Genomic DNA, 14552 nt, shown 5'->3' with positions numbered 1-14552 from the left:
GTCGTCAAATATGCATAAATAAGCAGGCAATGGCTGGTAAATATAATATTGATTTCCTCCTCTTGATATAAGCCAATCAGATAAAAGACCAACTTCTTTTCGTATGTATATAACTACGAGCTTTGGGAAAACGTTAAAATACTACACGTGTCCTCTCTTTGTGATTTGTATGTAAAAAACGGTTCAATTTGTCTTTTGATATTTTTTTTCGAACATAAAATTGAAAACAACAAAATTATATTTATTTCATTTATTACTACATTTCAACTATTTCAGCTGCTTTTAATTTAGTGATGGTATACATATGTACACAGAGCCTTCAATGCCTCTAATGTTTCTTTCCCAGAAGGGATGATCTCTTTCGCGGGAAGTAAGAAGCCATATTGTCCTTTATCTCGAAGCTCTACACCGTATGAATATTTGACCTTTTCAGCTCCATATGTCCAGTCGGCACTACTTCCACTTGCAACATCTGCAAATATAAAACAAGTTTCTAATTAAAAAAGAAAAGAAAAGAAAAGCAATACGTGAACCAAAGACCGATAAATGTGTCAAAAAGAAAACAACCCAACCAAAAAGCATGAGTACGAATAAATTATTTATCTTCGAGATTTCTGGAATGTTTGATCCTTATGTTTTGTTTTTAAATCTTCTACAACCATTTACAACGGCTAGAGTCTAGTCAGTTTTGACTGAATTTTGTTATAAACATGGATCCTAAACTGCAAATGTAAGATACATTTATCTTGTTGCTCTCATTTTAAAAGTCTTCTCGAAATTTTGTTTACTTTTTCTCATTTCTATAAATATTAATTGTGTATTAATGTATGACCTTCCTGATCAGCTAAGATTATAGTAGAAAAAAGCAATGGAACAAACAACAGAAAAGACAAAGATTTTTTTTTATACAAACTTGACCGGTGCTAATCATATTAGTGGCTTTTATGTGTTACCAGCTAACACTACCGGAGAACCTGCGATCTTTCTGAGGTTTTGGACGAGCTACAGTAGTGTTGCTCAGTTTTTTTTTATGAAAATGTTTCACATTCTTGTTTATCTTTTCGTCGTTTTTGTTTTTTGGCCATGACATTGTCTCAAGCTTTAGTTTTCTAGTAAACATTTTATTGTGTAGGGGACAGCAGAAGCTTGAATCCGTGTGTGGGATTTTCTCGGTGTGTTGAAGACCCATTAGTGGCATTGGTTGTTTTCTGCTCTTTGACACATTCTCCATTTCCATTCCCAACTTTATTGTAAATTCAAAAACGATACTCTGATATTTTAACTATTGTATCCGTGAGTCTGGCTCAAAATGCAGTGGAAGCTTGCAACTAGTAGCATTACACATATGACACTAGACGGGAAACACTAAATACACCAATCCATTCAATACAATAATACTTACAAATAATATTAGCTATGCTACCATGTTCATATTTTGTTCCATAGTCCACTTGTAATGCATCGCACGCAGCCTTAGCTCCTGCATTCTGAAAATGTAAAACACCTTTATGGTCAGTACAATTTGTAACGTCAACTTATGATGATCCACGATCTGGTAATTATATTAAAGAAACAGGCAGTTTCTTAATACCAATTTAACACGTAAGAATAGTAACAATGTAAGATAATTAAACATGAAAGTTAGCCTAAAAATTAAAGAAGAAAACAATCGTCGAACTTGTTTCAGTAGTGGTGATTTATTTACTAACTTTTATTGATAGTTGAACACTTGCGGATATTACCAGGAAAGATTAGAAATGCAACTTAATTAGAAAGCCTTCAACAGTATTTTCACTGTGATTAAACATTTTGAATCGTGGATATGAAGGTAGATAAACTGTTAATCATCTCATCTACAGGTATAATACCACCAAATCATGGTACGTCACATCCGGTTGCATACGAAAGTAGGTCTAAAAAAATATTCCCTTGAATTTGACCGTTGTAGGTAATCAATCCTACATTTTATTGCAGTAATACTATTTATGTGTCATAAACATATGTCTTGGGTATTTCAAAACACCATTATTTTTTATTTGTGATTTCTATAGAAAATTTTGTAATCTTGAGGTTACATGGTGACTAAACCTTGTACACAGATAGAATAAGGGGAGAAATTTGATTGGTTACCTTCCAATGATGGTTATTTTCTTATATGCAATGAAATGCTATGTGAAACTTTTTCGATAGAACTGGACAGGATAAAACTTCACTCATGCCAAGTATTTCTTAATTTGAAACAAAGATAAATTCTGCATAATTTTTTGAAAAGTGCAAATTTAACAAAGACTAATAGGGGAAAATCAATGGTGGTATTACACCTACAAAGTATACCGTTATTGTAAAATTTCATCTCATTTTGCGATTGTCTCGCTATTCATTCCATTTATCAACTTTCCTTGAGATTTTAATAGGAAATTTAAATTGATCATTAAAATTAAAGATCTTGTAATGAATAATTGAATCACGGTGAGTGTTTGTCCAAAAGAAATCAATAAAGTCCACCATAAGCTGTTCGGGTCATCAAACACAATACATTAGAACTACAATAAAGAGATAATCGAATGACATTTTAGTCGTCTTGAACATTAGAGTTCCTTGTAGGTTAAGGTTTCATTTCTGGTCGGGGTTAGGTAATGTGATGGATGAGGTTTGATTACGTTTGAGTTTGAGTTTGAGACCAGTTGTAATTTTAAGGGTAAAATTAAGTTGAGAATATTCTATATATAGTATAGTCGTGTGGTCTAGCGGGACGGCTGCAGTGCAGGCGATTTGGTGTCACGATATCACAGTAGCATGGGTTCGAATCCCGGCGAGGAAAGAAAAAAAAAATTGCGAAAGCAAATTTACAGATCTAACATTGTTGGTTGATGTTTAGACGAGTTATATATATATATATATATGGGTTGGAACATCAATGAAAGTAAGATTTTTTAACGTAATTTATAGTTGTTGGTTTTCCAAGGTTGATCAATTTAGGGGCTCATCATGGGGGTGTCCAAGAAATTTTATAATCATAAATTATTTTGCAAATATATATATATATATATTTTTTATTTAAACACATCTATTTATAGTGGATTGGGAAACACGTTTTGCAACTTATATTAATCCCTTTCCACTTTGGGGGTGCGAGTGCTGCTTTGTAGCGGCATTAGCCTACTCTTATCGAAATCTACAAGGCAAATATATATTATCGTGTCCGTGTTGTTTATTCTTTAGTTTTCTATGTTGTGTCATGTGTACTATTGTTTTTCTGTTTGTCTTTTTCATTTTTAGCCATGGCGTTGTCAGTTTGTTTTAGATTTACGAGTTTGACTGTCCCTTTGGTATCTTTCGTCCCTCTTTTATCGCATAATCGTTAATTATTTCTTCAAACAAGATAATTAAATATTCAATACAGTCCTTGATTATCAGGAAATTATATAATCTTGAGAAACATAATCAAATAATCCCAGTGGCTATATTAAAACGGCTATAAGTAATAACATAATCAAAAACCCACGGGGAGGCTCGTTTAAGGAGAACTCTGTGAAAATTTCATATACATGTATATTACCTGATCCTCGTAATCTGTTGGTAGTTTCTTTGTCCACCCCCATGGAGTCATCCAGAGTTGGGAAAAACTATGGAAATCGATGAAAGCTTTAATGGTACCCTTCTGCGCACTGATAAAATCTGCCACAGCCTTGACCTCTACCTCTGAGAATGCTGATGGACCACAGTATGTATCAGAACATGGTTCTTTACTTGCTCCTTCCTCTAAAATAGTGCAAATTTAATGAATTCGATGCAACTGTTATACAAGTGAGAGGTTTAGCTAGCTATGAAACCAGGTTTAATCCACCCTTTTCTACATAAGAAACTGCATGTACTAGGTCAGGAATGTGACAGTTGTTATCTAATCGTTTAATTTGATGTGTTTGAACTTTTGATTTTGCCATTTGATTGGGGACTTTCGTTTGGATTTTTAGTTCTAGTTTTGATAAAAAAAAAAAATGGAAGTTTAATGAACCAGTAAGTAAATAGATCCGTTATGTAAAGGCCTCAATTATTTTATATAAATTGCCAATGACACAAATATCCATCAGATTTTAAAGACACAATTTCAAATCCCCTTCAAGCTGGTTGGAACATAAATGAATAATCATAATTTCAGTTTGTTCATATGGCAGTAACGGCAAAACAAACTAATGCATGTTTATAATTTCGAAGACCAGTTTGTGCATAACGACACAAAAATCTAAAGCTTTCACTCTAAAGTCTTGATCCCTATACAAAAAAACATTTTCATCTTTTCTGAATCCATACATTTGTGACCCAGTTTTGCTTCATTACTATATGAAAGGTTATTTGTGAAAGTTTGATCCTTATTTTGATCTGAGATATACCCAAAAAAAAAACTATTTACTATTAGATTTCGTTTCCTAATAGGATTACGTGGCGACATGAAACAGGCTTTAATCTAACAATTGATTGATAAGATTTAAGAAAGAAAAAAATGAAAATCATTTAAAATCTCAAATTAGAAGAAAGCTTTTTGGGAACGGGAAAAAGTCTTCATTGAGCTTAAGGAAGTTCGCTACTCAGTTTTAAAATAACAGGCTATTCATAACACCAGTATATATTGAAAGGGATTTAATAAAGAAACAAAAAAAGCAAATGAATATATAAGTTAATATGCTTGTTTTTGAGATATTAGCCATTAAAATTTCGGCAGGAAAATATTAAAATTTCTCTCTTGATTTTTCATAGCTTTATCATTGACAAATTGAAGTTCTCAAAAACTATTAAAGAATACAAAGATTTTACGAGACTTTTACACATGGCTTATAATTAAACATATAAAAGATTTATAAACAAACAAATTGGATCAATTGGCAATATTTTTGAAGTCATTCATATGCATAAAACCAGAGGTTTCCTAAAATCTGACAAAAATTTCACATCACAAGCGAATATCCTTAATTAAGTGCAGACCTTTCGTCCTCATTTCCGCAAAATAAATTTGACCCCTGTGTTCAATAACTCGGTATTTTCTAACTTTCCAATTTGGTCAGATTCTTTTAGTCGAATGCGTTTGCTTTGTAAATGAATGCTTATCATTGGAATTTTCCTAAATGAATTATTATATTTTATGATAAATTGGAGTTCAAAATTGTGTATCGTTTCATTTGTTGTTTTGTATACTTACTACACCATTCATAATCCCAGTTCCGGTTAGGATCAACACCATAACATGCACCATGTTTAGATCGAGTCTTCCTCCAGTTTCTATTCTGTCAAAATTAAATACGAATTCTGTTTAATTTCATTGTTTATTATTGTACAGTTTTTGATCTTTTATGTTTCTAATTTTCTATATAGTGTGAGAAGGGATAGCGCAGAGTGTTGTTTATTCTTACAAAAAAAAAAAGAAACCACAAAAAACTAAGATTTGCATTATAAGTTTGATATTGTATATTTCTAATTTTCATGCAAATTTTCAATTTCGTCTTGGAAGGGATTGTGTAGAATGTTGTTCATTTTTACGAAATAAGAAATATGATATGCATTATAAGTTTGATTTTCTATGATTCTGACAAGTTGTTCAAAATAGTTATCAATGCTAAGGAAAATTGCTATTACTATATGATATATTAAAATCGAAAGAATAGCCTGCCCTACTTTAAAAAAAACACTTGAGTTGACTACATGTAGCTTCTTAAAGTACTGTACACACTTTGGCTCTATAGTTAATTAAATTATTATCACCAAAGCATCCTTTGTTTCATTGCTCGAGTACATTAAAGGGTTAATCTCGTTGGTAGTAGCACTGTGCATTTTTATAGATGTCTTATTTGTAGTGCATGATGGGAAATTTAAAGTTTGAGATTCGCACGTAAAAACTGGGAACACTTATATATATATATATTGAATCCTATAAGAAAATAATTGCAACTTTTAAAGAAAAAAACATAGTCAGAGACCTGTTTTTCAGTGGTGGTCGTTTGTTGATGAGGTTTATAAGTGAACGATTTTAATATAGATCAGACCGTTGATTTTCCAGCTTTACAATAAAATGTAAATGGTTTACACTAGTCATTTTGGTATCTGTATAGCTTGCTGTTCGGAGTAAATCAAGCTCCGTATTGAAGGCCGTACTTCAACATGTAATGGTTAACTAGGGCTATTACAAATTTGCACGTGACTTGATGGTGAGTTGTCTCATTGTCACTCATACAACACCTTATTATATCTATATCCAGTAAAATACGAGTGTGTTAAACAAATCGTAAAGCAAAAAAGAAAAAAAACACACCCCAAACAACGTGTGTCTGCTTTAACAAAAATCTTAAATGCATTGTATTTAACAAGCATATGAATTACCGTTGTCCATGTATACTCGTAACCATCCACATTAAACACTGGTAATATGTACCACGTGTAGGAATCAACAATGTCTGTTATCTTGGCGTCTATTCCATATCGGTCTAACATCTAAAATTGAGGATTATATTGTTTATAAAGCTTGCAACTTTAAAAATTGTCCTTATTATGACATCTTTCTCCACGCCTTATTTGACTTCTTGTTCAACCAACGTAGTCACGATTAGTGTACATATTACAATCCAGTTTGCTAATTTAAAATTTGAAGAAAAGTAATAATTCATGTTTTGTTTCAAATTATTCTATTATATTACTTTATAAAATTCACCGAAAATAAATGTATTGATACATTTGTACACAATTCATTTCTGCATTCAATGTTGCAGAATATTCATTAGTCTCCGGTCTCGTTGCAAAGTCATTTATATTCAGTTCTAATCAGGCCAATTTATACTTTTCAAAGTCATCCTCCCCCTTTCCCCTTATCATAAAACCAAATGGTCGTCCCCTAACCTCATACTGTAAGTTATATCTTATTACCTGACCGGTCATGTAGATAACGGTAGCCGGTGATATCCATTCCCTGGCATGGATTCCGCCCTCCATGAAGAAGCCATCCTTTTGTTTCACTTTCCCTGTATCAATCTGTATGTAACACATTAAGCAATAATGTAAAGTGCTTAATACATGTATTGGTTTTTACAAAATTACTTATTTTTTTCCCCACTTACAAAAAAAATAAACTAAGACAATGCATACTTTTATTATAGTAACTGAATTCAATTTCTTTAAAAAAAACCAACTAAACGGACTATGTAACATTAATTTTAAATTATTTTTCCTTAGAATATATACACAATACCTGAGTTCTGACCTTAAACTAGGGTTTTGAACAGAATGCAAAACGACTTACAAGTTTCTATAACTTGGGTATTGTATTTCAAATACCGATGAAAAAATACATGTTTTTTGCTTTATTAAAACTAACTTTCAGCTATTGAGAGGATTTATAGATCTGTACTTTGTGTTTTTTTGTGTTTTCGTCAGTTTAGTTTTTTGTGTGCTTTGTATCGATGTGATGACTGAGTGCAATCCATTTCAAATAACTTCATGGTTATACTTTTTTCTTATGTTTTACTGTTACATCACTGTACGAGGGTAAAGGGATGGAGGGGGGGAGCAAAAATAGTTCCTTTTACTGATACATGAACCTCGAACTAGTCAGGAGCGTGATGTTAAGTGGTTGTCGTATGTTGCGGTATAATAGCATAATATTTGTGTGTTTTTTAGCGTTGTTTTGTACATAAACTATATAAGAAGAATAAGAATACTTTATATAAATACATGTCTGATGTTATTTTATCGTTACATCGTTGTACATTTAATTGTGTTATATCGGGGCATTTTATACATGAAGCTTAACTATGCGGAATGAATTTTCTTATTGTTATTGCATATACAGTGACCTACAAAATGTTAAATTTCTATGTCATGTGGTCCCTGGAGGAGATTTGTTTCATTGGCAACCATACATGTACCATTTCTTCTTGTTTTTATATGGCGTATATTAAAAAAAAAGCATGTAGTAGCACCATTTTTTGGTTGGTTAACCGTGTTGGCGTGACTTAATGGATTTCTTTAGACAGCTCTGACATGCTATTGAAAGATGCCACACAGAGAACAATTCCATACTTCTCAATAACAAACGGTCGAATCTTTCCAAACTATGATCCCAAATAAACCAAAATTTTAGCGTTGTTCATTTTTTTTCAGCAGATGGTTAACTTTGAATGAAGGACGCATCCGGTTGCGGGATTTTCTCGATGTATTATGACCCATGATTGGTGGCCTTGACCTGTTTTCTACTCTTTGTTTTTTTTGACACATACCCCATTTCCATTTTTATTTCAATGTTTTTTTAAAGTCATTTCATTGAAATAAACCAAAATAAAAGCAATCCTTTTCTTTTCATTATTGTTAGACACATTGACCTACTTAAAAAGAACATTCAAACATAATAAGAATAATATATGTAGGTTAATACTACAATTATCTACTTCTAATCATTTACGTGACAGTATCTTAAATAAACAAAGCTATAGATGTAACAACTATCAGTTTATTGACCTCCAATAAGATTACTGGTAATAACAGTATACATGTATATACCTTGATTAGGCGGATAGTCCGGCCTTCAAATGATTTACCGACTTCTACCGCTTTAGTGATGTTGGAGTAGACTGTGGTTATATTTGTTATCCAATCGTTTATCTACAACATGCAAATACAAATGAGACAAAATCTATATTAAACATCTATTTTTGATTGACCTTTTTACTTGGTTGCCGTCTCATTTACAGTGAACCCTAAATCTTTTTTTATTCAGATAACAACCATGTTTATAATCTTCTAGAAGGCTTTACTTGATAGTTAATAAAAGGCAAAACAGGTTGATAAATTATATTTCATTTGTCTCTTGTGGATACTTACAATGTATACCACACACATTTTGATATTGATCCTTTTCCTGTAAGTGGTACATGTATTTCAAACTACTTTCATATGTTTAATTTTTATACTTTATTTTTATTTTAAGAGCATAATGAGATGTGTTGTTACTTAGTTTTTTGTAGAGTTATCTCTCTGTAGTAATATGTCCCGTCTTAAGTCTGTTTCATCATTATATAACCATCGGAACGTATTTTAACTCGACACAGTCGTTAACACTATGGCATGGGATTTTATCATTGGTAAAGGCCATTCGATTGCAATTTATTGCTTTCATCCACTTCATTAGAACTCTGGAAGATAATTGTCTCATTTATACTCATATAACATCTCATTAGTTCGTATACAAGTATGTATTTGACTTAATATGTAAATCAAATAAAAGAATAATTAACCAATAACATTTAACAAGTACACTGCCTTTTATAACACACTTACATCAGCGAGATTATGGTATTCCCCGTAGTTGAATAGGGCAGCTTTCCCTTTTGGAGTAAATTTGAGGTCAACTTGATTTTGCTGGTCAATATAATGTTGTACATTGTCCATAACTAATCGAGTTTCCATTCCTACCAATCGAAAAGTTCCTATGAATTTACTTTTTGGCGGCAAGGAAATATGAACAGGAATATTAACTCCCCTTGGTGGCACCCAAAAATCTATTTCGTCATGTTTGGATTCTTTATACATTTCTTGTAAAACACGCAGCTGTAAGCTTGTCTTTGGTACCACATCGTACATTTGAAACCTGAAATCGTAGTTAAATATTTTTACCGTTAAAACAAAAACTGGCGATTCATTATTATTCGTGGAATATCAATTTTCGTAGATTTGGTGGGTAAAAATTAATTTAAAATTCAAATGTTCAACGAAATACCAATGTTCTATGGTATTTTATTCAGATTTTTGTAAAACCACGAAACTTATAAATATCCACGAAAAGCATTATTTTCTCAATCGGCCTGAACATTGATACATGTACCCATGTAAATAAATGAATCCACAGCAACTCTTCTTATAACAATATTTTGTGTCAAATCAGAACGTGTAGAACTGGATTTGAACATACTAGCATTGATATATTATTATGCAACTTGCATCTTTCCAAGCTTTAGCATTTCAAAAGACCATAGACAATTATCAATTAAAGCGGAAAATAAAATATAACTTTAAGTATAAAAACAAACACGTTGGGAAGAATTTCGAGAAACTCTACTTTTATAGTCTCATGATTATTTTATGCCCCATTTATCAGCATAATGTTCTGGTCTGTTCGTCCGTCCACCCGTTTTTTTGTTCGTCCGTTCATCCGTTCGTTCGTTCGTTTGTCTGATCGTGTGTCCCGCTTCAGGTTAAATTTTTAGGTCGAGGTATTTTTTAATGAAGTTGAAGTCCAATAAACTTGAAACTTAGTAAACATGTTCCCTATCATATGAGCTTTCTAATTTTAGAAGCCAAATTAGAGATTTTAGCCCATTTTCACGGTCAACTGAACAAAATGATAGTGCGGATCCATGCATGTACTGGGGACACATTCTTTTGTTTGATATATTTTCATGATTCCTATATATATATACATTTGCATTTGCTCTTTCCCACATATTAAAAACTTTTTAAAAGTATTTATTGAATTTTGTATACATTGTGAGAATGAAACGAAAAGTTAAATACACGCAGGTAATGCCTTGGTGTAATTATTCAGCCCTAACATTGTCTTACCATGTTCAAAACACTGCACACATTAATACAAGACGAGATAAGTAGCTACAGGAGCGGATCAAGCAATTTAAAAAAAGGGGGGGGGGTTCCAACTATATGCTCCCATTCAAATGCATTGATCGTCCAAAAAAGCGGGTGTTTAACCCCGAACCACCCTTTTTTTCCTCTCCCTGGATCAGCCACTGAACTACCTAATAATTTCATATAGTTTTATATTACATCCTGATCGACTCAACCAATCTTGATTTCATATTGTTTTTTTTTATGTTTTTCTTCTTGACTCTGCATGACATATTTGCCACTGGACGTACGGTTAAAACGAAAATCAACCAGTGGTGTAGAGAACACTAGCGCTGTCTCTGTGTGTAAGAGTCTGTAAGACTTACCCATGATACGATATCTTGGCGTCAGCTAGCGTCCAAACAGCTATGCACATATAAATTATTAATAGCCTCATTGTGAGGCGTTTCAGCTATTGAAATATATCACAATAACTGATCATAAATAATTATTTATTAACTTTTGTTGTGTAATCTTATTCAATATCAAATATTTGACAAGGAAGATAATCAAAAGGACGTTGGGAAAAGTCCGAAAACGTAATTTGATATGATTTGTAAAGTCACGGATATCATCGAATGGTTATAAAAGTATTTAAAAACACCTAGGTACACAAGTGTAAAAGTAAAATAAATTTATTCAGATATAAAATTCACAACCAAAAAGGAAGTTTAAAGTAAACCTTCGGAGACCTTTTTTGTTTAACTTGTGACCTCGTGTGACCACGTGTGATTGGTCACAAGATGACAGTAGAAATGCTATCTCATTGATTTAAATTACTAGAATTACTTCAAATTATTACAACCATTCAATTTGGATATGTTAACTAAACGAATGTGGTTTTATCCATATCAGTCCTGAAGAAGTCCAAATAACTTGTTTTACTCTCAGTTTTCAGTCTTTTTATGTCTCTTTCCTGTGTTCTGAGAAGCCGTAATGTTAAAAGCTCGACACTGACTTTCGATGTATAGGTATCGTGTCAAACACGAAAGAGTTAATTAGATTCAAATTACCTATTGCATATTCAATTTGTATCTAAACTGCATATATTACTGCTGTCAAAGTATATTTTTCCTTATATCAGATGTCCATTTATAAACTCTATTAAAAACAATTTCATATAAATAATCATTCGAGTATTCCATAAAGAAAAATCCGCGGGAAATACATATTATACATTTTAACATAAAGTGTTATCATTTGGGACACTATAGCAGCGGACAAGGGGTTTGCAAAAAAAATTAGATCTAAGCAAAGAAAGATAGTAAATATAAATAACAACTCTGTGAAGTCAATTTCATTCAAAAAAAGCTTTCAAATTTGCAGCAGTAATTAAAAAAAAATATTCTAAGAGGGCTACACAAGCAAATAACTACTCTTCCTTGAGGCCCTCGTCATAGAAAAAAATAAACAAAAAATAGTTAAACACAAGATCTAAGGAATCTACCATGCAAACTTCAGAATAGCACTATATGTAAAATTGAGATTGAAAAGGGGAAATATTTCAGCCAGGATTTTCCAAGAGGGGGGGGGGATATTTGGACTCACAAACTCGACTTTAATAGTCACACTTCGAAAAGAGTGCTTATTTGTTTTCAAAGGGGGCAAAGGGGGGGGGGGGGGGGTCATCCGAAACTCCTGGCTACGGATATGATACTTCCGTAAAAATATAGAATGCTATACTGCGGTTATAATCCATTGTTATATTATTTTCATATACAATTGGCAAATAAGCATTATATTGCTCATCCTATGCGCTGATATCAGCAAATAAAAAATATGATTTTCGTTTGTTTGATTTCATACTTATTAGAACGTCGTTTTTCTATGCAATTTATATATCATCTGTAATGATATGTTTTGTAAAACATTAATAATAAATAATTGTTATAAAATAGAAAACACACCCGACTTCCCCCACCAATAAACACTGACCGTCACGAAATATAACAAGAATGCCCATAGTGGCGTTAAACACTAATCAATGAATCAATCTATCAATGATAGAAAACACGAAACCTTCACATTCAACGGCAACTCTTCCTCTTAAAGATATTAAAACAAATTAATCATAAAAACACAGTTAGACGTAATTAAGATTGTCTTTATATACATGTTAAATAAATGTTTGTGTGTGTTGACGCTTCACTGACTACACGTGACTAGAATGGTTAACAGTTTAATTTGTCATTTTTATTTGTTCTACAATATTAATCAATAGAAGTTACTACCCTTTAATCTGCTCATTTCTAAAAAAATTAATTACTCAAGAATTTTCACATTTTTATTTTTTTTAAAATAAAAAGTTCAATAAAATAGCAATAATTAAAATGAAAATGATAGCAAAATACTAACACATTTCTTCATAAAAGTTAAATTGCAAGAAATACAAATTAAAAATACCACATCGTACATTGTATCTGTCGAGATAAAATCTTTTAACTTCTATTCATGATGTACTCTAACCTAATGAAAATTATTGAAGGTTATAGTGCCAAGCTTTCCAAGTTTTTGGTATAAGTGGGCAGTGGTGTCCTCTCCGAAGGAATGCAATATTGCATAATCCTGACGAAGTAGAACCCAATACTGCTTCAGCCATGACTTCACTCTGTGGTAGTTATTTTTGTGGGCTCCAATAAGCTTACAAAAATAAATTTGGAATGCTAGAGTACGAGATTATCATTTCTCGTTCTCTTCATTCTCTTGTCTTCTATCTTTGTTTGACACAACTACTGTCTCCTCTCTAATATACTTACTGTCACTACATATTCTTTCTTCTTTCTCTCTTTCTTCCATTATCTCTCTCTCTCGCTCGCTCACTCTCTCTTTCACCCTCACTCTCGCTCCCACTCTCTCGCTCTCACTCTCGCTCTCGCTCTCACTCTCGCTCTCACTCTCGCTCTCACTCTCGCTCTCACTCTCGCTCTCACTCTCGCTCTCACTCTCACTCTCGCTCTCACTCGCTCGCTCTCACTCTCTCGCTCGCTCTCACTCTCTCTCCCTCACTCTCTCGCCCTCACTCTCTGGCTCGCTATCACTCTCTCGCTCTCTCTGTATGTAGAGTAGGATGGTTAGTGAGAGAGAAGAGGATATGAGAGAGAGGAGGATGTGAGAGGGAGGAGGATGTGAGAGGGGGATATGATAGAGAGGAGAGAATGGAGGGTGTGAGAGAGAGGAGAGGTGGAAGAGAGATGAGGATGTGAGAGAGAGGAAAGGAAGAGAGAGAGGAGGGTGTGAGAAAGAGGAGAGTGTGAGAGAGAGAGAGGAGGTGAGAGATAGTAAGAGAGAGTAGGTAGGGAGAGGAAGTAGGGACTGAGAGACAGGTGAGAGTGAGAGAGAGGAGGATGTGAGAAAGTAAGAGAGAGAAAGTAAGAGAGAGAAGAGAAAGAGGAGAGGAGATGAAGGAAAGAAGAGAGGAGTGAGAGAGTTGTGTGAGAGAAGGGTGTGTGTAAGTGAGAGACAAGGAAATTGAGACAGAAAGAGAGACTAAGGCAGAGATAGAGCGAGAGATAGGAAAAGCGTAAGAGTGATGAAAGAGAAATTGGAGAGAGAGGGATAGAGAGAAAGGTAGAGACTAGAATTTCGGAGACGCCGCTAGAGTGTAGGTAAGAAGATTGGAATGTAATCAGGGTCGAGTAAATGTATATACCATTTTTAGTTTTAAAAAATCAACTATTTAATATAATTATTATTAATTTTTAAATTGTGTTCGTTTTTGTTCAGACTGTCTTAAAAAAAGCCTCATTTTATTAATACCTTTAAGGTTAGTATATACTTAAATGTGCATGCTCTGTATAATTATAACTGTTACATTCTGTAAATAATGTACAGGAAAAGATTTCATACGTTAGTTAGACTTGTGTCAATCCTATTTGTCTTTTTGAGCAATTGAAATC

At 33.0% G+C, this 14552-nt stretch overlaps 1 protein-coding gene across 1 annotated transcript; it reads right to left on the bottom strand.

Moving 5' to 3' along the window:
• Window positions 1-262: 262 nt before the first annotated feature.
• On the bottom strand, window positions 263-11141 carry LOC134687272 (carboxypeptidase B-like). Its single transcript, XM_063547427.1, has 9 exons — window positions 10983-11141; window positions 9316-9625; window positions 8539-8640; window positions 6910-7014; window positions 6370-6480; window positions 5195-5279; window positions 3560-3762; window positions 1403-1487; window positions 263-472 (listed from the first exon to the last, which is right to left on the bottom strand). Exons 1-9 carry the CDS (start codon window positions 11051-11053, stop codon window positions 288-290), a joined length of 1257 nt encoding a protein of 418 aa, XP_063403497.1. The 5' UTR covers window positions 11054-11141; the 3' UTR covers window positions 263-287.
• Window positions 11142-14552: the final 3411 nt, after the last annotated feature.

Source organism: Mytilus trossulus, chromosome 10 (assembly GCF_036588685.1).
Source record: "Mytilus trossulus isolate FHL-02 chromosome 10, PNRI_Mtr1.1.1.hap1, whole genome shotgun sequence".
Classification (NCBI taxonomy): Eukaryota; Metazoa; Mollusca; class Bivalvia; order Mytilida; family Mytilidae; genus Mytilus; species Mytilus trossulus.
The sequence above is the reverse complement of the archived record's forward strand: the minus strand, read 5'-3'. Positions and strand labels throughout refer to the sequence as shown.